Here is a 24121-nt window from a genome sequence, read left to right as displayed (position 1 = left end):
CTACCCCTACTCCTATCCCTATCCCTATCCCTATCCCTATCCCTATCCCATCCCTATCCCTGTCCCCATCCCCACCCGCCAGCAGCCCCGCAGCAGTGTGCCTGCAGATGGGATGATTCAGCACACTCCTTATTCAGAAGATGAAGGAAGTCATTAAACACCAGCTCTCCTCCCGCTGCAGCCCAGGAAGGATAAGGAGGAGGAGATAAAAAGACTTCAGATGGAAGTTATTTGTCTGAGGAGAAACGTGGCTGATTTCCCTGGTGCTCTGCTCCCTATTGCAAACCCCAAAGCAGCGGGAGGAGGGAGTACCCATCCATAGGATAAGACTGCAGCACCCATGGGTGTCATTGGCCACAGGCTCAGGACTGGGGGGGAGGAGGGGAGGGGGGACTTGAGAGCATGGGTTGTGTTTTACTCAGAGGTTTTATAGATAAATGTAATTGGATTTTCACTCGTCACGGCCATTTTCAAGGCAGTGGTAATTATTTGACGCCGTCCTGTTTGCCTCCCTTCTTTCTGCATGGATTTTTTTTTCCTTTTTAATATTGTTTCCCCGAATGAAACTGTAAATTCACAACTTAATCCAATCAGAGGACACACACGGTGCCATCAGCTGCACGGGCACCGCGAGCCAGCACTGCAATCCATGTGCAGCAATAACAAAAGACTCAAAGCAACATTTTAATACCGCCCATAAAGAAAAGATACAGACATATATATACATATGTCCTTCTCTCCAAGGAGCTGTGCTGGCTGAGGACTTTCCCTCAGCCCCATCTGGTCCCCATCAGGTGGCTGCAGAGCCTGGTGCTGTGTTTGCAGGGCCCATGCAGGGCTGGAGTGTGAGGATAGTGAGGATATGGGGGCATGACACTGGTCCATATAGGGTTGGGCAATGGGCACTGATGGTCCTGGTTCTGCTGCTTCCCCTTCACATCCATTCATCTCCATTTCCACCCTCACTCCCCACCTGAACGTGGTTGGAACTTTCATTGCCCCAAGGGGCATCAATCAGTGAATCTACAGCCACCTTTTGCCCTACAGTGATGAACACCCTCATCTCCGTGCTCCAAAACACCTCCAGGGATGGTAACCCTACCCCCTCCCTTGGCAGCTGTGCCACTCCATCACTGCTTCATTCAGAGAAGAGATTTATCTCTCTCTCCCAGAGCTGGACTGAGGTCCATCCCCAGCCAGGTGTTGTTAGCACTGCTCCAAGCTCTGCTCTGAGCACCACAGCAGGATCAGGAATGGCTGCAGAATGGATGCCAGAGGTCGCATGTCACCACCCTGCAGAGCATGGGCTTGATTTGGAGTGGAGCAGCTGCTGCAACCACGTCCTGGGGGCCCCCACACAGCAGTGCATGGGACTAATTAAAACCTGAGAAAGTCTATTTACCTAATGCTGCGTTGATTTTGCTAAGTAGGACATCCTGTCTTCAGAGGATTTCATGGCACGGGGCGATAATCAAGTGAAAACAGGCTCCCAAAGTGTTAATTTAGCAGGAGAGCAGGTGGGGATTAAAATCAAACCCCTCGGTTCAGCCTTTTCTCTCCCTTTCCCATTTGAAATCCGAACAATTCAGGTGCACAAAACAGCAACACCTCTGCACAGAGCATTGCACAGCCCTGGGTGTAAGGCAGACAGATTTGCTTTGCTTTACCCCCAGGGGTTGGGACGCCCCATCCATGTGGAGTGATGTGGGGACTGGTGGCTGAGCAGAACAAACAGGGGCACTGCAGGGGTATGAATGAGTCCTGCAGCCATCTCACCCCCACAACTGCATCCCTGCTGCACTATGGGATGTGTCAAACCCCCAGCCCCAGCGCTGGCTGCCCCTGCCCTGCTGTCCTTCTGCCCTGCTTTCCTTCTGCCCCAGGCGCAGGCACAGAGGTGCCTTTGTGTGGGGCTATGCAGGGCTGCCCGGCCCCTATGGGATCTGCATGAATGCGCTCCCATTTAAGTGATGATTTTCCACTTTGGAGCCTTTGTGAGCCATTACCACGCGTGTCCGTGCAGACGTGCACAGCATCCCCTGCAGATGCCAGCTTGTAGGAGTGCAGAAATCAGACTTGGAAAGCCTGGACCCCAGCAAAAAGAGCTGTGGGGATGTTGGGGATGGAAGGGCGATGCACTGCCCTTATCAGCATCACTCCTGGGAGTTGTGGTTCCTGTCCCAGGCGGGTCGGAGCACAGTGCCAGCATTCAGACCTGGGTGTGGGCTGCTTTGGTGCTGGGAGGAACCCCTGCATACCCAGATCACAGAGTCAGAGTCATTAAAGACCATCAAGATCCCCAAGTCCAAGCCCAACCCACCCCACCATGCCATGACATGACTGTGTCCCTTGGTGCCACATCTACCCTAAAAAGAGCAGGATTCCAGTGGGTGATGACATTTCAGGGCTGGATGCTGCACCGCTCTGCTCCAACATCACTGGGAATCCCACGCAGAGCCCCCAGTGCTCCCAGTTCGTGTCCAGGTATGGCTCTAAACCTCAGGCTCCATCAGTTCCTGCTGCTCCTGCACCCAGTAGCTTGTAATAAACACCAGGGACGCACATGAAGACAATTAAAAATCATTTAGGATTGATTTTACTGAGCCTACCAGTGAGTTTTCTCCTTGCTTGGAGCTGTGCCCGTGCTGCAGGCTCTGGCCAGATGTGTGAGCAGAGAACATAGATCGGGAGCTCCCAGCTGCCCTCAGCCCTGTGCTCACCCTGCGCTGCCCACCACGTTCTGTAGGAAACATCCCCCAAAGTGAAACTCCTGCAGCTCTCAGAGCCTCTCAACAGAGAGCAAAAGACCCACCTTGGGCTTATATGAGCCTGGCCATAAAGGCTGTGAGACCTGGGGAACAGCAGATGGGCCACAGCCAAACCCTGCCCCAAAGCTGGGAAACGCTGCAGCTCTGCTGGCACCCAACTGCTCGGCACAAGGGAGGTGGGTTTTTTTTTCAGCTCCAGCCAAACCCAAAAATAGACGGGCAGTGAGTGGCTGGGGGTTGGGTTTGCCATTGTGCAGAATGGGGCTATTTGTCTTCGCTGCAGCAGCTGTGATCTGCTCTGAGCACAAGGAGCCCAGCAGGGAAGGATGGCCCCAAAAGCAGCCCTGACCCCAAAAGCCCCTTGCAGCTCCCGTGCCCTCCCACCCCGTGCATTTCGGGTTCCCTGAGCCCCTTGGATGCACAAAGTGCTTCTGTGGCTGTTATATGTGAGCATCCATCCCATGGTAGGTGCTGCACGGAGCGGGGGAATGGCCCGACAAGGTCCCAAGGAGCAGCAAAGGGGTAGAGAAACACTTCCCCCCCACCCCCCATCATTGCTTGGTGCAGGGATGTGTGTGTGCAAGCGTGCATGTATGCATGGAAGCTTGCCGATGTGTGTGCAGAGGCGTACAAGTGCAAGTAGCGTGCAGGGACCTGTGCAGGGCTGCGCGTGAGCTTGCACACTCGTGTGCACACACGTATAAACACACACGCAGGTGCCGGCAGCTGCGCGCATGCGCATTCAGCTCGAACACCTCCCCTCGGGACCTCCGCAGCAGCAGGGGGCGCTCTGTTCCCCGTGACACACCGGGAGCGGAAGTGCCGCTCTGTCTGCTGGGTAACCACGCTCACTTCCGCCGCCGCTTCCGCCGCTTTCGCCTCCGCCGTCTCCGTCTGTGCTGACCGGCCGTCGCCATGAACAAGAAGAAGAAGCCGTTCCTTGGCATGCCCGCCCCCCTGGGCTACGTGCCGGGGTTGGGCCGCGGGTGAGTCCGTCTCCGGGCCCTCGGTGCCCCCTTCGGGTCGCGGTCTGGGCATCCTCCGGCTCCGTTGCCCCTCGCGGTCCCGGGGCCTGCACGCTTAGAAAGCAGCGATGTTTGAAGTGATGGTTCCCGTTGGCTGCTTTTGTAGCGGTGAGGTTTCAATGTGCTAAAGAACCGTCCCTGCTTTACTAACACAGAGCCACGGGCTTCACCACCCGCTCAGATATCGGCCCTGCCCGTGATGCCAACGACCCGGTGGATGATCGTCATGCCCCGCCGGGGAAAAGGACGGTGGGAGATCAGATGAAGAAGAATCAAACGGCAGATGATGATGATGAGGATCTGAACGACACCAATTACGATGAGGTGAGATGATGCGATGTGCTTTGTGATGTGCTTTGATATGGATTCGTGTGGCCTGTGCAGTCTCTCGTGTCCCGCTTTGGGTTGTTATTCTTTTTTTGTTTGCTTTCAGTAGTTCTTAGAGGGGGGAAAAAATAAAGTTATTGATGGAAGGAAATGTGCGAGGATTTTGTTTATTGCTTAGTAGATGCAATGTGGAAATAGAAGCAACGTCGAAGCACTTTTGCTTTTGAAATGTTGAGGGACAGGAAACAGTAGGGATGGTAGAAGGAGGAAGCTGCTTTCATTTAAGGGGTGTGTTGATGTGATGCAGTGTTGTGAGGAACAGCCTGCTCACCCATTTTCATTGTCCTGGATGATAGTTGGCTGTGCTCAGTAGATAACAGGAGCTTTAAACTGAGGATGCTGCTTTGCCTTTCCCTTTTCTCACATTCACAGTTCAATGGATACGCTGGCAGCCTGTTCTCAAGCGGTCCCTATGAAAAAGATGATGAGGAAGCAGATGCTATTTATGCTGCTCTGGATAAAAGGATGGATGAACGGAGGAAAGAAAGAAGGTAGGATTAACTAGAGCACTGGTATGGAACACTTCCCAGTTCATCTGTGTTTCAAAGACTTGTTCTGCCTCCTCCATCTTCCATTGTAATTGTTATCTGTGTCTACTAGCTGAAGTGTTGAGAGGTTTCATTTGTTTTAATGCTGCCTCTTAGACACGAGGGCAATAAATCTTAAGGTTGATGGGTACTCTGCCCAACTTACTGTGAGAGTGGATTTGCTTGAATTGCTTCACTGATGTTTATGAAGTTGATTTTGGGAGATGCTGAGGGAGTGGTTTTGACACCTCACGTATTGCACAACACACTGGAAATCATTAGAAGAGTTGTGTGATGTGGCTGTCTTGTAAACCAGTGTTAGTTAACTTGTTGCACTCCTGGCCTGCAGCTAAGAGAACGGTAAATCCTGAAGTTTCCTTGGTTAGAAATGTTTGTTTTTATGCTACAGTGTTGTCTTATGTGATGAGAGACCTCTGTCACAGTTTGTAATCTGTGCTTGGAAAAGCTTGTTGTTCTTTACTTCTGATGGAATCCATCTTTCTGTGTTGCTTTGCTTAATGGCTCCTTACTCTGAGCATAACTTCAATACTCCTTTTTCTAAGGGAACAACGAGAAAAAGAGGAGATAGAAAAATACCGTATGGAACGACCCAAAATTCAGCAGCAGTTCTCAGACTTGAAAGTAAGGAAACGTATTGCCTTCAGTGTATCTGTGTGAGCTATGGGAGGTGACTGTTCAGCATTAATTTGCTCACATTCTGTTCAAGTACTTTGTTATTCTCTAGATTACAATTACTTTCCCGAGAAAGCAGAAGGTTCTTTATTGAGAGCTGCATTCAGAGTTACTCACTGTTGCGAGGGGGGGATTATGAGTGGGAATATGTTCTGTGGGAATACAGCTCTTCCTTCTGTTGAGCGTTTTCCAGTGGTTACACAGCTTAGTGAAATTTATGTAGATGAATGTGTGCTCTTGTTTTGTGGATAACTGTCACTTTTGGTCTTTGGAAGATGAATAATTTGTTGCCCTTGGAATAGGAGTTGAGAGGGATCTACTGACTCTAAATCTTCTGTTTAATAAAATATGCCACTTAAGCCATTGTTTAATGATTAGTAATAAAGCACGCTGCTGCAGGCACTGAGGTTAATTTGTGTATCTGCAGCGCTGTGCTTCAGAACAAATTGATTTGGAATCTCAGGCTGGACTAAAACCAAGCCATAATTAAGTGCATATAATTCTTTTTTTACATTTAATTAGGAAAACATCTGATATTTGACCTGTAAGTCTTTAATTCATCTTGAATTCTTTAAAGAAAAAAAAAATAATCCATTAAGGGCTATGAGCAGCTTGAAGAAATACATTTCTCAAAGCAATAATGATGACAACTCATGTTTGAACAGAGGAAGCTAGCAGAGGTCACAGAAGAGGAGTGGCTGAGTATCCCAGAGGTTGGTGATGCCAGGAACAAGCGCCAGAGGAATCCTCGCTATGAGAAGCTGACTCCTGTCCCTGATAGCTTCTTTGCAAAGCATTTGCAGTCCGGGGAGAATCACACTTCTGTGGACCCACGGCAGACGGTGAGTATGGAAACAAAGCTGATGGTCCGAGCTGTGCTTTGCAAATAGAGACAAGGGTTAACAAAAATCCTGTTGTAGTTTGTGAGTCTTTCAGAGGAACTATGGATGCTGTGGTCCTGCAGTTACAGAAGTGGCTGACTGGCCCTGAACCAGCACCAGATGTCTGTGATTTCTTTGTGGATATTGTTTCAACGTGCGAGGCTCAAATGCTTGTATTCTAATTTTTCGGTTACTTTCTTGTTTCTGTTTTCTGACTTTTGCTTAATCTGGAGTTATCTTCTGATTTGTAAAACCTGTGTAAGAAATGCCGCGTGATTCAGGGAGGCTGCTGTTCTAGTTGTGTTGTTATCAGCACAGGGGAAAAGGTCAGAAGTAAGACAGGATAGTGGCATCTGTGCTTGGCAATCAATCAGTAAGAGCAGATGAGCAAAGAGCCTGAATTCTTTCTTGACATCTCAGAAGACATTTTTAGGAATTGGTTTCTCTCTCTCTTGTTCCTAGCAATTTGGTGGATTGAATACTCCCTATCCAGGGGGCTTGAATACTCCATACCCAGGAGGAATGACTCCAGGCTTAATGACACCCGGAACAGGTGAATTGGATATGAGGAAGATTGGCCAAGCCAGGAACACCTTGATGGATATGAGGCTCAGCCAGGTGAGCTTGCTAGAAGGTAGAATCTGCTGCAGTTGTACCAGGAGTGGGTGGGGTGCTTCTATTGAAGACGTGGCTTTAGGGTAGTCTTTCTTTCTCTTGGCTGGTAGGTAGAAGAAATAGCTATGACTTCTTATGTATGGATTTATTCAGGACAGGATGCCGAAAACATTGTTATTGTGTTGTTGACTTCCATTCTATCATTGATTTTTTTCCTGTTTAAATCTGATTTGCACTAAAAGGATGGGCTTTAACTGCTAAGGCTAGAAGTCCTTTTAGCGACTGAAAACGAAGCTGCTTGTTTTCTGTATTTTTAGTGGTACTATATTTTTAACTGCTAAGTTGAAAGTAAGTCCATGCGTTCTAGAAGTGGAGGGGAAAAAGCTAATAAGTAAGGACTTGTTTTGCTGCCATAACCATCTGTCACCATGTTGGTCATGGTAATGGGTAAATGTCTTCAGATTTCTTTGTATAGGAGCTGTGTCTTTTCCAGTCTTGAAGGTGTGCAGCAGGGCTGTAAATGATCATTTCAGTGATGCTGACTTGACTTTCCCAGGTGTCGGATTCTGTGAGTGGGCAGACTGTGGTGGACCCAAAAGGATATCTGACGGATTTGAATTCAATGATTCCCACACATGGAGGAGATATCAAGTAAGTTTAAGTAGGATTAGCCGATTAAGCCTCTTAATAATGGCTGTGATCCTGCATATAAATGGGAATCTGTCTGAGTGGGTGGCTTTCAGCTGACATCTAATTTGTAAAGGATGACAGGTGAGTTTTTGGTATGTGCAAATTTTGATGATAAAACTTGAATTCAATTGGTGCTGTTGCTTATTAGCTTCCAGCTGCGAGTCCCTGGCTGTAGTTCCTGAATAATCATACCTAAATACTAAACAGTTTCTCTCTGCAGTCTGGTTGTGTTAGTGAATATTAGCAAGCTGTAGCATGCGACTTGTCACCAATATGGAAAAGTTTGAGGTCACGGGTACTGTGCCTCTGTGTGGGGATGTGGGAAACTAATGAAAGTACTTAGTGATTCAGGAGAATTGTTTGCTAGTGTGCTGAAAACATTTCTGCCTGTCTTTCTCCTTCGTTAGTGATATCAAAAAAGCTCGTTTGCTCCTGAAATCTGTACGAGAAACCAATCCTCATCATCCACCAGCCTGGATAGCGTCAGCCCGACTGGAAGAAGTCACTGGCAAACTGCAGGTGGCTCGGAATCTCATCATGAAAGGAACTGAGATGTGCCCCAAGGTCAGAATTTCTTTGCTTCCCTGCTAATCCTTGCAGGACAGTAGAAGGTTGTGGTTACAAGCAGCAGCATCTCTCTGTTAAGCTGCTGTTAGCTATAGACTGATACTACTTGACTATGTGCAATATTAGAAGAACCCATAGTTAGCTAAAAGCTACGTTCTATGCTCTTGCTCACAGTAATCCTTTTGATGTGAAAGAAGGCTGCTTCTTTTTCTTGACAGAGTGAAGATGTTTGGCTAGAAGCTGCTCGGCTTCAGCCTGGAGATACAGCCAAGGCTGTTGTAGCCCAGGCTGTCCGTCACCTCCCTCAGTCAGTCCGAATCTACATAAGAGCAGCAGAGCTGGAGACAGATATCCGTGCAAAGAAGCGTGTCCTGAGGAAAGGTGAGAGCTGCTGCAGGGCCAGGGAATGAAGTCTTTGAGTCTCCCTCCGTTTGTATTGTGTTGTAAATTGTTCTACTTTAAATACTTTTTCTTTTTTTGCCTTCTTAGTGGAAATAGTTGTTAATAATGTATGCCTTAATGATGGAAATGACTACTGTTTTAATAGCAGTTTGTTGTGTTGTCCTGAACCCAGGATGTCCTTACAGCTTCACAGTGTTCTTTGATTACTTTAAATTAATGTGTCTCTACCAGATTGCATTGATGATGTCTCAGGACTTTAATCTAGCCAGGGAAAGGGATCTGTATTTAATATGCTTAATACATCCCTGTGATGCAGTCAACAGTATTAGATTGACTTGGCTTCAAAGGATGTAGGTTGCCTCCTGCCTCTTACTGTTGTGTCTATGTTGCATATTGGTGTGAAATGGCCTCTTTGGGCATGAGAAGCACTATTTGGTAGCTTGTTTTATTTTTCACTGGCTAAACAGTGCGTTGTTCTATGGAGCATTGCTCCTGTGACACCTTTTTTTGCAAGAATAATAATGGATGTTGAGTGAGAGAATGCTTTTACATGAGCAGAAATGGATTTGTAGGTCCAGCTTGGGAAGGAAGGCATCTTGTATGAAAGCAATTACTTTTGCATTAAGCTCAGAGTCTGTCCTTTCACTTTAAGCATCGCATCATGTTCCAGTATGGAGCCACCTGCTTAAATTCTGACACAAAGCTGTTGGTGGTGTGGAATACAGTTTATCCTACTGCTTGCAGTCTCTGTTAGGAATCAACTTCACGGTGCCCCTGTACTATCTAGGGAACATCAGCAGTGCAGCACTTGGAACAGTTTGGATGTACAGCCTTAAGATAAGAGACAGTTTAACCCAGTGTTTGTTCAAAAATAAGGCTTGTGGCCAGGTCATGTAACTGAGGGTATGGTCTCTCATCATGTATTTTTCTCTTCTGTCTCCTGGCTGTGTGCATTCATACCATCCAGCTGAACCTCTGGAGCTTTTAAAGCCTCTCTCTGACTAGAGACAGCAAGCAGAGTGTTCAGAATACATCTCAAGGTGTAAAAATCGAACGCTCTATCTACAAAAACATTCTCCGTCCTGCTGAGCAGTGCTTTCACAGCTCTTGCAAGCTGATATTATTCACTTAAAGTACTTCAGAAAAATCTCCTGCTGCTGTAGACTTGAGGTGGAATGGTTAATGCCCAAAACCTCAGTGCACGCTACTTGTAAATGTTCTGTGTGTTTCTGTAGAGCTCAGATGTGCTCTGAAGTTGGTGCTCAGCAGTGTGCCTCAGCCTTCCCAGGAGTGCTTAAAGGAACAGCAATACATGGAAGCCTGGCTAATTCCAATGTAGTCTTAGGTGCAACTTGTTCTGCAGTTACACTGTGCCCATTGATAGAGGATGTGTTCAGTGCTGTGTTGCTGTAGCACGTTTACATACGGCATGGAAATCCTAGCAAGTCTAAATTGTTTATTAGAGTAATGTAGATTTAAACCTTAGATATTTGGAATTATTTTTTTATCAGTGCTCTGTGTATTAGAACATTATCTCAGGTATTCATCAGAGTACAGCAATCCCTTTCACTGTGCTGAGATTTGAGGCTTTGCTCAGCGAGGTGTTTTACTGCAGGATGTAATTACAGCTTGCGATTAGAAAAGCCCTTGTCTTGGCCAAACCTGTTTCCAATTAAAATTAAGATTTTGTTATTTTCTTTATTTTCATTTTAAGTTCCCATGGTTGAAACAAGAGTAAATATAATTACATTCCTCTCCCATTTCTCTCACAGGGAAATTTATCTGTAATGGGCCTAAGTCTTTAAATGTGTTATCTTTAAAAACTGCATTTCTCTTTGCTAAACTTCTTTCTCCTGATTTGCATAACTGTCTTTGCCTCTCCAGCCCTTGAGCATGTTCCAAATTCAGTGCGTTTGTGGAAGGCAGCCGTGGAGCTGGAAGAACCTGAGGATGCCAGAATCATGCTGAGCCGTGCTGTGGAGTGCTGCCCTACTAGTGTGGAAGTAAGCTTCAGAAAAGTCAAATACAACCACCCCCTGCTTTCTGCTATAGGTTTTTAATAGAGCTTTGAAAGCAGAAGGCAGGTGAGCACCGTAGCTTTCTGCAAGGCAGAAGGATGTGATGAGTAGTGGCCTGTGTTTTTGCTTTCTTTTCCCTTGACTTAATTGTCTAGTAGTCATTATATACTTCATTTTCCTGAGTAAATTTTTCCTGCTTGTTTCTGAAATGCTGAACCAGAGCATCTTCTATTCAGCTGTTTAAAAAGTGATACGGGCAGTAAATATTAGTGCATAAGCCTGCCAAATGAAGGCAATACCTTGAAATGATTAAGATTTAGCTCTGAGGGCCATAGTAGACTCTGGTTCTGCTATTTCTGCGTTGGTGTTCTGCAGCCTGCCTGTACAGCATGAGGACAGTTGCCAACTGGTAGCAAACAGAATAAAGCTGCTCAGCTCTTCAGGCTGGCTCTGCCATACGGAGGCGTTGTCGTCTCCTTGTTCTAATCTAAAGTACATATTTTGTTGCTTTGCAGCTGTGGCTTGCTCTGGCAAGGCTGGAGACATATGAGAATGCTCGTAAAGTCCTTAACAAAGCCCGTGAGAATATTCCAACAGATCGTCACATCTGGATCACTGCTGCCAAGCTGGAGGAAGCCAATGGAAACACCCAGATGGTGGAGAAAATCATCGACAGAGCCATCACATCTCTTAGGGCCAACGGTGTGGAAATCAACAGAGAGCAATGGATACAGGTATCAGCCCGGTCTTGGTTAGTGACCCAGATGAGCCCTACAGGTTCTGTTTTGGAGCTTCATGTTTCTCAATGCTGGGTTAGAGCAAATTTGCCCTGGGCTTATGAGTGGAGATCCCTGTGGAAAAAAAACTAGGTGAGACTAAAACACCGAGGAGTGCCAAGGGCTGAGATAAGTGATCCACTGGGATGGCAGTTTGCTTGTTGAGCTGTGGAATGTCAGATTTACTTCTTGGAAAATAACCAGCTTTGAGTTGAAGCAGCTGCTGCCTCAAGTAGGAGGGAAGCTTTAAGCCTCCAGTTATAAGGATTTATATATGTCTTGCATATGTCTTCTGGCTTAAAAGACACCTGTTTGCCAGAGGGGTCTTTGGAGGGTGTTGTAGAAAGTCAATACAAATATTGCACATGCAGCAGACAGGAAATATTCTGTTAGTCCTTTATTGGCTCACAGTGCCTCCTGAGGCTGTTTGAAGCAGGCACAGCTAACACATGGAGCCAGGTTTTCTGATGATGTTTACAGAACGCAGCCTCTGTACGGTGCTGATGTTTCAAATGAGCAGCTTTTGTTCTTGTCCCCAGGATGCTGAGGAGTGTGATAAAGCTGGAAGCGTGGCCACGTGCCAGGCAATCATGCGAGCTGTGATTGGGATTGGGATCGAGGAAGAAGATCGGAAACATACCTGGATGGAAGATGCAGACAGTGTATGTCCAGCTGTGATGCTGTGTTTTGTTTCTAAACTGGGGGAAGGGGAACTGGAGGCAGGAAAGTAAGATTTGTTTTAATCACTGAAAGTGGATGTGATGTGCACAGCATCTGCCTGCATTTGGCCAGCCCTCCTCTCGGGGTTATGGTATTGGAGAGCTTTTTTTGATACTTGAATTTTCATTAAGCAGGAAGTTGGTGACTCTTAATAGAGGGTTTGCTGATTTCTTTGTTTATTTATGGGCTGTCAACAAAGATTAAGGTCTTGTTCAGCAAATTAAGAGTTGAGTTTCAAGGTGTAAATGTTGTAGTTGAAGAGGGGATGTAGGATTGAGCAGGGATTGTGTGAAAGTTTTACCACGTTTTCTTTGCATTTGGGGGGTAGTTTAAATATGTGCCACAAACTAAGTTATATTTTGGCACGATACTTGAGCACTGAAAGAGACAACTGGAATATTATCAAAGTATGTAATGTCCCAATTCATATGGTAAGTTTCTGAGTTCTGTGTTGAATTTCACACATGTTGTCCTGTCTTGCCCTTGATTTCACTGCAACTTTAATCTTGATTTCTGCTCTGCTTTTCCTTAGTGTGTTGCTCACAATGCTCTGGAGTGTGCCCGAGCAATTTATGCCTATGCCTTGCAAGTCTTCCCAAGCAAGAAGAGCGTGTGGCTGAGAGCAGCGTACTTTGAAAAGAACCATGGGACAAGGTACGTGCACTGCATCATCCTCAGCTGAAGGTGCTGTGCCTTCTCAGCTCAGTGTGATAGATTGGGAGGGCAGAAGAGCTACAAGGTCAGCAATAAAATGTGTTGTTCTACAGGCAGAATTAGTTGGTGAAAGCTCAGTGGCATTGTTTGCAGGTCTGACCTTTGCTGCGATCAGGTTATTTTCTTGGTGAGGTCCTAAAGAGTGCTTTAGGAAATCTTTGAGAAAGCATTCCTAGAAAATAGGGAATACAGAATGACATCACCAAGAAATGCAGCAAGTGTTTTGTTTAACTTGTGTAGATAAACTACTTCAGTATCGAGTCTGAACAGCTCTGGCATTTTCTCATAATGTCAAATTATGAAAGAGTATTACACTGTCGCAGCTTGGGCCTCTTATTTTGGTGTTTATTCACAAAGCTCCACACATCTGAACCTTCCTGTACGAAGCTTATAATAAAGCAAGCAGTCTGTATGGTAAACTTCTCATGCAGATGGAGTTAGTCTTGCTAAAGCTAAACGTGGCTGTTGTGTGGAAGTGACTGTGGAGACAGAGTTCTGTGTCATGCTTTTGGAACAAGTGTGTCTTTGCCTTTGATGTTATTCTCCTGTGTGTCCTGGTGGTGTCTGGCCTTTAAGCCCCTTGTTCTACATTTAAGTGCATTTTCCAGAGGAGGAAGAAAATGTCAATAAGATCAAGCCAGTTTCATCTAATAATTCTGAAAAACTTCCTGTCTTGGATTCTGCTGAGGTTTGTTTAGAAGACTGGCTCCCTCCAAGACAAATGAGCTGTTTATACGCAGAGTGTCTCAGCAGCCATCAAACAAAGGTGTCTGAACAATGAGCCGTTTGTGGAGCACTGATTTCAGAACCCTTGTGGAAAAAAGACCCCACCCTTTCCTTGTTATGAAACAACTTATCAAGGTTTACAGCGTTGGACTTTGCAACAATATTTATAGCATTGAGTGATAGTGGAAGCTGAGTGTGAGAGCTCGCCTTTGGCAGCGCTTTGGGTGATTGTAACTTGCTCTTTCTTGTCTCAGAGAATCCTTGGAGGCACTTTTGCAGAGAGCTGTTGCTCACTGTCCCAAAGCAGAAGTGCTGTGGCTCATGGGAGCCAAATCGAAGTGGCTGGCGGGAGATGTGCCAGCAGCCAGAAGCATCTTGGCCCTGGCTTTCCAGGTGGGTATGTTAGGTTTCTGTAGTGGTGGTAAATGTGAATTAAAGAGTATGGTGAGGCTTTTTCTGTCAGCGCTCACCTGATTTCTGCCACCTTTTGATATGAGATTTCCTCTGTTCTTTGATAGTTTAATTTGTCAAAAATGTTCTCCTGTAAAATATTAGCAAGCTGGAAGCAAGAATGCATTACTGCTCTTTTAGTGTTATCACACCGAGCTGTGAGTTCACAGATCATTACTTTTAGTACCATTGCTTCTACCACACCCAGCCATGGATCTGCATTGCCTTGTGCTTGCTCTTTGCAGTTGACAGGGTAGTGATCTGCCCCAATTAGCGAGGTTGCTGCTTTACCTTTGGTTAGGACCAAATCCCCTAGTCTAAAACAAAGTAAATGGAATTGTCCACTGGATACTGGAAGATGGGCAGAGAGGTGCAGCTCTAACATGGGATGAGACCTCAGGAGCTGAGGAGCAAAAAATAAATGGCAGCTCCTCAGCAAGGAGGTGAAAGAGGCTCATCTCCTGAATTTGGCCTTGGTTCTTTCTGTGAATATTCTGAAGATTTCTTGACGTGATTGTTACTGAGAAATGACTTGTATTGGAGGAGTGCTGTTCACAGCCCTCTGCTGGGAATCTGAGCTTTGGCTGTTTTGTTCAGGGATAATGAAGTGAGGGTCTCACTGTGACGGACTCTCTGATTTTTGCAGGAGTTAAACTGCGAGTTCAGGAGATCAAGCATTAACGCTTTTCAACAGTTGAGAGGCATCCAGCTTTTCAACTGAAACACATCTTTGTGTTGCGCATCTGTTTCGTACAATTTCTATGAACTTCAAAGGTCAAAGAAGATTGGGAGGAGCTTGAATGGGAAAAGAAGTCCTAATGTGGATTGACAGAGCTCTGACTTCAATTTTAATCTGGATCAAACGAAGGATTAAATCTGCTGTTGATTCACTGTATGCGTTTGTCTGTCATTTTGTGTTCTTGCAGGCCAACCCCAACAGCGAGGAGATCTGGCTGGCTGCCGTCAAGCTCGAGTCGGAAAACAATGAATATGAAAGAGCAAGGAGGCTGCTGGCAAAAGCTCGCAGCAGTGCCCCCACTGCAAGGGTAGGGATGTGTGAAGGGTGGTGAGGCAAAGGCTTCTCATAGCAATGGGGGAGCAGAGTCGTAAGCAGGAGCTCCTTCAGTTCTGTGGCCTCAAGTGATTGACCGGATGGCTCCCTGCCATTGCCTTTTGCAGGCACCGTAGCACTTCTCCAGCAAATTGCAACACTCGGTTGCAGCATGATGGGAACAGAGGCTGGGATCAAGTGAAGGGTTTCACATTTTTTCACACAAATGGCAAAAGTCAGGAAATTCCCAGTTTACAGCTGTTTGTATAATGTTCCTGTTGCATAAAAGCGTGTCTTGGAGAAGAGAGAGTGAAAATATTTTTTTGCAGAAGACTCAATTATGCTGCGCTAAAGACAGTGCTCATCGGATTTATTTAAAGTTACAGTCTTGTGTTTATCACAGCAGAAGTAACCGTAGAGATAAATGTTTAACTGTGTGTACAGAATCATTTCAATTTGACCAAGTAAGAGGAAAAAACCTGATTTGCTCTGTGGAAATTTGGTCCTTTTAGATTGTCTTCCTCTCCTGTCACTCAGGGAGCCTTCTGCTCCAAACTAAGGCTCGTGAATAACTTTCCAATGAATGCACAGACGTGGGAACCCACTGCATTGGCAGAGTTCTTGTTTTTGTTGCTTGTGTTTTTTTTTCCCCAATGGCTGCTAGTGATAAACAGCTCTGTCTTTTTGTCAGGTCTTCATGAAGTCTGTGAAGTTGGAATGGGTGCTGGGAAACATTGCTGCGGCACAGGAGCTTTGTGAGGAAGCTCTGAAGCACTATGAGGACTTCCCCAAACTGTGGATGATGAAAGGACAAATCGAGGAACAAAAGGAGCTGGTAGAGAAAGCAAGGGAGGCTTACAATCAAGGGGTAAGATGCATGTTATTGCAAGCTTGCTTTGCGCTTGTGATATGGACAGATGTCTGTCTTCAAATCAGGATGGAGAAGGCTCTGTCCTAGATTAACTTTGGAGGTGATTTCTGTTCTCTTCCTGTCATTGGTTAAAACAGTAAGAGAAAAATATTAGGGTGTTGAAATAAGCAGTGAGAATTTATCTCTTAGCTGGTGTGTGTGTGCAGAATTTGCTTTCTTGCTTGATAGAGTTTGCTGTATGCTTGACTACTCACTAGCAGGAATGAAGTCATTACACAATAATTCTCTAAGACCTGCAAGGACTGACAGCAGAACTTCTTAACAGAAGACCCTGCTAATAAGGTTAGGTAAACACTGTAAAAGGAGATGGTCTGCTGAGTACTCATGTGTCTTCTAAATGGTAATTGGTGTCCTGTAGGAATGCTCCTGAAACTCATCTGCCCTGAAGGTAATGGGGAAGCATGTTTCTGCCAGTGTCTGTATCCTAATGACTTTGTGAGCTTCAGGGGCAATGTGTTTCCTGCATACTCTGTGGGTGTGATTTGTTATTTATTAGAGCTCTCCATCTCTAGATGGAGCACAGGTTATAGATGTACTGTTAAGGGAGGTGTATTCTTTCTTTTTACTTGGCATTGGAAAAGATTAGTCATAGTGCTGTTCTTGCTGTTTTGGTTGTAGGAGAAACTAGATTTCTACTGTTTTAGTGCTATGTGATTAACTAGGAGAAAGCTGAGAGTTGTGGTCACTTTTATCTCACTTTTGAACTCCTCAGGAAGATGCAAGGAAGGAATTCCTTTTCTATGGGGGTTATAGTGTTTTCAGATCTATGTAGTAACCGTACCTTTTATTATCATATTAAACAGCTGAAAAAGTGTCCCCATTCCATACCTCTGTGGCTTTTGCTGTCCAGACTGGAAGAGAAGGTGGGACAGTTGACCAGAGCAAGGGCTATCTTGGAAAAGTCTCGCCTAAAGAATCCGAAGAATGCAGATCTATGGTGAGTTATGTAGACGTGAACTTAGTTTGAGCTGCAAGACCAATGCATGCATCAGGCGTCTCACACCTCAGGTATTTGATCACAGAACTTATGAGCAGACCTATCCTAGCACTTCTTCTGAATATAAGAAGGGCTCTGGAGATTCTGGCTGCTGTGTAGCTACTCTGAGGAGCCATGTGTTCATATGGGCATGTTTGTAATTTCCAGTGACTTTCATGTGACTCAGAGTTGATTTGTGTTCCAGAGTGAATGAATGTGTTACAATAAATATCATCACTGGGTTTCTTTATTACCAGGTTAGAGTCTGTGCGACTGGAGTACAGAGCTGGGTTGAAGAACATTGCAAATACTCTGATGGCCAAAGCCTTGCAAGAATGCCCCAATTCAGGTGAGCTGGATCTCATTTTGATCTTAAACCCAGTTATGTGTTTGCTCAGTTAGGAAAGGCTCTTGGGATGGGAGGAGAAAGTGCATGTTTCCTTTCTTTTTCTTTTTGACAGAATTGTGGGAAGGCTTTAATTCTTTGAAGGTGTTGACATCTTTGGAGAGATGTCACTTCAGTAGGAAGTGTAGTAACCTACCACAGGGCAAGCCTTTTTAGTTTGCCTTCAGGCTGGTTTTAAAAGGTGTTTAATTGATGACTGCTTAAGTCTCCCCCAGTGAAGTAATGGGAGTTAAGTGACTTTTGTGGCTTGATCAACTCACTGCAAGCTGCTTGCTTTGTAAATGGGCCAACAAAGTAATACCAGCTTTGTTTTGTGAAGGACCTAACACTTGTTGTGTTTGCCACCTCGGGCTCTAGAATCTGCCCGTTGCTATGGAAATAGGCAGTAAGATCTCAGATTTTGTTTAAATAAAATAACTTCCAACTCTTAAAAGTTTACAAACCAGGAAGAAAAACCTGCAGGGTTTAGTTTGTTAGACACCTACAGTAGTGTAAACCTGGCCTGTGTCCATCAGTTGCTGATCTGATTACCACTGCTTATGGCTGACATAGATGGAAAAAAGGGTAAAATCATGAACTGAAATACATCAGTGTTTGTGTCCTCAGCAGGCCTGGAAATAGAGGTCTGTGAGAATGGTTTGACTCTGTATGTAAAGAGCAAATCTTGAGAACAAGAGGGGAAGAGTTCTGCTGCAGACTGTCACTGCTGTGTCTGTGTTAATCCCCATGTGCAGTTTATGGGAAGTGAGAGTGCTTTGATAGAGTCCTGGCAGACCCAAGCTTTCAGGCTTTGCCTTGAGGTGATCAACAGGTATGGTTGACTGACATTAGGAACTGAAGATTTCATGCTCCTCTGAGCATGTTTCCTTTCTTGCTTTTGGCAGTGAAAGGAACTAGGGATTAAACCCAGCTTTCCTGGCCCTACCGTGTCCTTCATCATATGTGTGGAGAGCCAGCATCAATAATACTGTGGTGTTCTTTGGCACCTTTGAAACTGCTCCCAAGTGGTGTACTTTACACCTTGTGGGACTTCACCTGCCACTGTAGCTTTCCATTCAGACCAACTTGCTGCTGCTGCTGAGTTCCCCTCTGCTGTGTGTGGTGTCTTATGGGAAAGGCTGTAGCTCTGTGCTCGTGCACACTGGTGTTGTGGTACAGAAACATTCAGAGCTGAGGGTCCTTTGCTATATTTCAGAGTACTGAATGAAGCATCCGTGCTGAAAGAGCAATTTGAGACAAGGTGGAGGTGCAGGGATAACTTCTGGGATGGGCACAGTAGTACTGCTCACTTTATAGAGCATGGCCTGATGATGGGGAGGATTAATCTCTGATTCACACTAAATCTTTCTACTTTACTTGATTAAGGAATCCTGTGGTCAGAGGCAATTTTCCTTGAAGCGCGACCACAACGGAAGACCAAGAGTGTGGATGCCCTGAAGAAGTGTGAGCATGACCCACATGTTCTGTTGGCTGTGGCCAAGTAAGTTCCCGTGCCCGATGTAGTAAAGACACTCATTTTGTGTGTGTGTGTGTAGCTGCATCCCTGATGAAACATTGCACTTGAGCACGGCCACGTGATGCTGGCTGCAGCAGCTCTAATAAGCCTCAGAGCAAGTAGCAGCTCTCAAGCTGTCTCCTAGTAACTGCAAATCTGCTGCTCTCCCTTGATTCAGAACAAGGGATGTCAGCCTGCCCTCAGGCTCTCCTGGTGGGTTTGGGAGTGCAGCATGGACAGTAATATGTTCACACTGAGTCCTTTTCTACTGCTGGGTTTGAAAACCATCTTGGTGCCCCTTAGATGGAACTTTGTCGTGCTTTCAGATGGGCTAGGCTTACTTTGGTTTCACAGGATATGTTTTAAGTATTTTTGGAAACATGGACCATTTCTGCTGGTTGATGTTTGCTTTTTAAGCGTCTGATGCTTCATCTTTTCTCTCTATCCCAGGTTGTCAGACACTTCTAATCTTAAGCTACTTTGTGTTGTTTTGGTCTTCTCCCTGCACAGATTTCTGCTATGTCAGTTTTCTTTCAGTGGTGACCCTTCCTGGAATGCAGACTACAAGTCACACTCTAGTTTGCTTCACTAGAACAGGAAGATAGTCTACTAGGAATTGTCTGCTTCTCTAGATCAAGTTGTGAGGTCTCCAGTGATGAAGAACTATTATTAGAATTGACTCACTCCATATCCCTTCTCATCTGATTGCAGTCCGCTCCGCAGCGGTTATGACTGGAACAGGCTTCTCTTCCTTTGTGAATAGCAGCAGAGGTTAAAGCAGAAAGCATGTAGCCCAAAGAGTTGCCCAATTCTTTCACAACTCTTTTTTAGAGGCCAAAGAAAACTGCAGGATACACTCCAGTGACTGCAATGCTGGGTTCTGACAGATCACAGCTGCCTTGTTCTGCCTTAGCGGCAAGTGAGAGAAATGTTAACTTTTGCTTTGTTGAAACAGCTTCCAAGCACTTTCTGGTGCCACCTCAGGCAGTTGAGCAGCTGATCCCAACACAAACAGCTTCTGCCTCCCATCGTGACTTGCTTGTAGGCACGGTAATGCCGTGGTCAGTCACACATCTGTGGAAAGCTTGAACATGGCCACTACTTGCAGGTGTTTAGCCTCTGCTGTCATTGTTGGTGCCCTTTTAAATCACAGTTTATTTAACGTGGAACAATCAAGAGTATTATAGGGCTTAAAAACAATCACATAAGCTGTATAATTTTATGGCTGGCTAAGCTCTTTATGAGGGATGGCTGTTTGATTTGATAAGGACCTTGCTAGCTCAAATGAACTCTTTAATGCGAAGGAATGAAACCCAATAGACTATTGACTCAGCTGGTTAATTACTGGGCAGAAATTTCAGGATTCACAAGTGCCTTTTTTTGAAATGGCAGCCATTGGGTTTTGTGCCAGGGTTGAATTTGAGCTTGGAGTGTTACATGTGTGTCTTTCCTGGTGAAGTGGGGATGGCAGGAGAGCTCTGCTCCATTGGAGTGTTCCTAGCATATGTGATTGCATGCAGTCATTGCTCCATTAACAACGTGTACAATTTGCAACTGCTTGAAGTTATTTAATTGTGAAGGTGCTAAAATCAACGGGAAATAGTAAGAAACGAAGAGAAGGAAAATATTTGGATGCATATAACCCTGTTCCTTTTCACAGCAAAACTGAATGAATGAGTTAGAATCATAGAGTGAGTCATAGAATGGCCAGGATTGAAAAGGAAGGACCACAATGATCAATTCATTCCAACCCCCTGCTATGTGCAGCGCTGCCAACCACCAGCCCAGGCTGCCCAGAGCCACATCCAGCCTGGCCTTGAATGCCTCCAGGAATGGGGCATCCACAGCCTCCTTGGGCAACCTGTTCCAGTGTGTCACCACCCTCTGGAAGAAGAACTTCCTCCTAATATCTAACCTAAACTAACCCTGTCTTGGTTTTAAACCGTTCCCTCTTGTTCTATCACTATCCATCCTCATGAACAGTCAGGTTAGCAAGGATTGAATTCAGAAAGTGATGACTGCTGCCCTTCTTTGGAGTGTCTGTCTCTTCCTTTGACTGAGAGCAGAGTGAAGAGGAAGCAGTGGAAGTGCTCAGTCCTCTCATGTCTCTTTCCTTCCCAGGGGTAACACAGTTAGCAGATGGCTGTGGAATCTGGCATTTCTTTCTTGGGAGAACAAAGAAATGAAGCACCTGCACAAGGCTTGCTGATTGCTGCGTTCCCCTTGCTTATTTATTTGCTTTTCCCAACAGATTATTCTGGAGCGAGCGAAAAATAACAAAGGCCCGAGAATGGTTCCACCGAACAGTGAAGATTGATTCTGACCTGGGAGATGCCTGGGCTTTCTTTTACAAGTTCGAGCTCCAGCATGGCACAGAGGTGAGCGTGGACCTGGAATCCCTGGTTGGTTGTTGGTTACTCAGCACTGGGATTTGCTGCAGTGCTGGGCAGAGCACACTGCTGCTGCTGCTGCTGGCTTACAAGGCTGATGCTGTCACACCTGGTCATGAGTGAGCAGGCACAGGCATGTGCGGTGAGGCAATTGTCATTAGCAGAGCTGTCTTCCTGGCTGCTTTGCTATCCACAGTCATGCTAGTTCATGCAAAGCCCTATGAAATCAATCTTCCTTCTGTAAAATGCAAGCTTTCCCATAGGAGGTTTTTCCTGTAGTTGTGATGCTAGATTTGTTCAACTTGTTCCGTGTCTTCCCGAGTGCTGAGCACAGGCTGCATATGGGCACAGCTGGAGGAACACTTCTAATCTCTATGGCAGTTTTTACTGCCTGTTATTAGTGAACTGATGGAAATGTTATCTTGTGACTTCACAGAGTTCTCTCACTTGACCTGTGGGGCGGTAACACAAAGAAAGTTTCTGCTGCGGTTTCTTTGGGGTAGCCCAAACCTGCTTGAATGGAATTAGGCCAGTTTGTTTAGCAAGGCCAGGAGGGTTGCTGCTGCTGCTGAGTTGGGATTAAAACTTCCTTCCACACTGCCCTTGGTGGGGGCTGAAGGAAGGCTTTGGGTAAGCGGGTTGGCCCTTTGCTGGATCAAGTCAGAGCATTCACAGTCCTGATATCTGTCATTTCTCTTCTGTGTAGGAACAACAGGAGGAGGTGAGGAAGCGCTGTGAGAACGCTGAACCCCGCCATGGAGAGCTTTGGTGTGATGTCTCCAAAGACATCGTGAATTGGCAGAAGAAGATCGGAGAGATCCTGGTGCTTGTGGCAGCCAAGCTGAAAAACACCTTCTAGAGTTTGCTGGCTTTGGCTGCATTGGACTCCTCTGTAGGACTTGTCTGCTTTCCTGCTTTCAGTTTGTTTGCCCTGACAGTGGCACAGAGCTCAGAGGACAGGAGATAGATGGCAGTGTGAAAGAGCTTTCGTCCAAGAGAAATGCTGATTCCTCCTCCTTTTTCCCAGCAATAGTGCTCCAGGCTCACACCGTGCAGTAATCAGCTCCTGTGGCACAAGTGCATCTAAATCCCATCTGGATGTTGCTGCTGGTAAACACAGGGGAGCTGAGTGTAAGGCTGCATTGGCACTTTGATTCTGACACCTGAATCCCCGCTCTAAATACAAGCCTTAATTACTGCCTGTGTGGTTTCTAGTCTCCAGCTGTGCTCTGGGTTCCTCTGTAGTGTAAAGTGCCTGTCCTTGTCCCTTCTCTGTGCACTTCTGGTAGTGTGTGGCCCACCTGATGCTGGTTCTTTTTAGCAGCTCTGTTGTTTCTAAATGCTCCTGGAGGAGGTGGGGGGTTCTGCTGGGCAGCAGAGGGGGATGGTTGGGGTGATCCTTGCTGTCCAACTGACCTCCTCTGCTGGCAAACTGCAGCACAGCTCAGTGCTCCTCAGACCTGACCAGGTGGAGCGTTGTGTGAAATTCCAGCATGTACTTCTAGAGACTTCCTTCTTTTTTAATGTACATAGTATGACCTTATTCTATGAGCTTATTCTTCCAGGTGCCCAATTTCATTAAGCACAGGCCTGTTTTAAAGTAACGAGGCTTGGAATCTGTATTATTTTGACCTAATGGACTTTCTTGTGACCATTCATTGAGCTTAGATATATGGCAAGTATTTGGCTCTGTGTGTGCGTGTCATATACCGTGTTTAGCTGGAAGAAAAAAGAAAACCTTATTGAAGGTTTAAAATGTATAAAATACAGCTCGTGTTTTTGTTTCCTTATGTTCTCTTTGAATGCAAACTTGCCCTTGTGGATGTGATGGCAGGAGCCTTCCAGCTTAACCAGGCTCTCCCTGCTCTGGGAATGTATCTGCCTGGGTTGGTTGTGGATGTGCTGGGAGCCTTAGGATGCCTCATTGGTGTCTGTTTTAACACCCCTTGCCCAGCCCGCTCACTGCATCTGCTGTGCAGGGCTTTTACGTTCTCTTTTGTTTCACAGATAAATGGGATCATCCATCTTAGAGCCCTTGAACGTTCGTAGATGTCTTTAGTGTTTTTAAGCAGATGATGGCACCTAGGAAATGTAGCTATATATAGAGCTCAATAAACAAGTTATATGGGTCCTGTCTGCAATGGTATGTCCTTGTGTATTCCCATTTTGTGCCGTGGAACATTTTCCTGTTCGTTTGGCTCCTGCTCCCACGTGCCAAGCTGAGAAATCAGACTGTTCATCCCTTGATCTCAGCCCAGTGCAGTGCTGTCTGTGTTGGTGACTTTCATCACCTCCTGCATGAAAGCAATAGAAACCTGGAGTCGGGACAGCTTCCTGAGCCCGGATTCATGTGCTGGCATTGATGTCCCCACTCGGAATACAGAGGGGGGGGGGAGCAGCGGGGTGTTCTGCTCACTGTAACAGCATCACGGTGTATGAGGGTGTTGCAGCCAGTGCACAGGAGGCACAGTGCCCTTCGCAGCGCTAAGCAAGGCTTGTAGCATTTCTGGCTGTGAGTTTGGGATGATTAAAGCAACCAGCACTCGTGGTGCTCTGTGTCCCCGGCCTTTAGTGTTATCACAGCATAGAGGAGCAGCCTCGGCTCTGCTGTATTGGATGCACCTGTGTCGCTTTCCAGCATCCGTGGGGCTGAAACCGCACCACCCCTCCCCGCTCACCTGCTCGGGGCCTTTTGGGGAGGCAGAGCAGCCTCCCTTGTACCCTGACCTTGCAGACGTGATCTCTTGGTACGAGCAGCCCACGGCTCTGCCTTGAGCCCGGGGACGTCTCCTTTCCTTCCCTGGCTTCCCCCCGTTGTGCCACGCCGGGGTCTGCGTTGCTGCGGGTTGGGTACAGCGGGGAGCCCGGGGCTGGGCCGGCGGTGCCGTGGCCGCGACGCTCCCCCCGCGGCAT

General features: G+C 46.2%; 1 protein-coding gene across 1 annotated transcript; it reads left to right on the top strand.

Moving 5' to 3' along the window:
• The first annotated feature begins 3555 nt into the window (after positions 1–3555).
• Positions 3556–23338, top strand: PRPF6 (pre-mRNA processing factor 6). The gene is made up of 21 exons (XM_072350152.1): positions 3556–3754; positions 3949–4117; positions 4553–4671; positions 5271–5349; positions 6066–6242; positions 6744–6899; positions 7453–7547; positions 7994–8150; positions 8372–8534; positions 10440–10558; positions 11089–11307; positions 11889–12011; positions 12602–12723; positions 13764–13902; positions 14886–15005; positions 15702–15878; positions 16745–16878; positions 17175–17266; positions 18689–18803; positions 21070–21196; positions 21915–23338. Exons 1-21 carry the CDS (start codon positions 3684–3686, stop codon positions 22065–22067), a joined length of 2826 nt encoding a protein of 941 aa, XP_072206253.1. The 5' UTR covers positions 3556–3683; the 3' UTR covers positions 22068–23338.
• The last annotated feature ends 783 nt before the right edge of the window (positions 23339–24121 follow it).

This window comes from Excalfactoria chinensis, chromosome 15, assembly GCF_039878825.1.
Source record: "Excalfactoria chinensis isolate bCotChi1 chromosome 15, bCotChi1.hap2, whole genome shotgun sequence".
Classification (NCBI taxonomy): Eukaryota; Metazoa; Chordata; class Aves; order Galliformes; family Phasianidae; genus Excalfactoria; species Excalfactoria chinensis.
Note: the sequence above shows the minus strand (reverse complement) of the source record. Positions and strands in the feature narration are given on the sequence as shown.

Bases quoted from the DNA above. Each gene is read 5' to 3' on its own strand.
- PRPF6 (XM_072350152.1), top strand. From the start codon at position 3,684: ATGAACAAGAAGAAGAAGCCGTTCCTTGGCATGCCCGCCCCCCTGGGC. The intron at 4,672-5,270 runs GTAGGATTAACT...CCTTTTTCTAAG, and splicing joins GAACGGAGGAAAGAAAGAAG to GGAACAACGAGAAAAAGAGG. The intron at 7,548-7,993 runs GTAAGTTTAAGT...CTCCTTCGTTAG, and splicing joins ACACATGGAGGAGATATCAA to TGATATCAAAAAAGCTCGTT.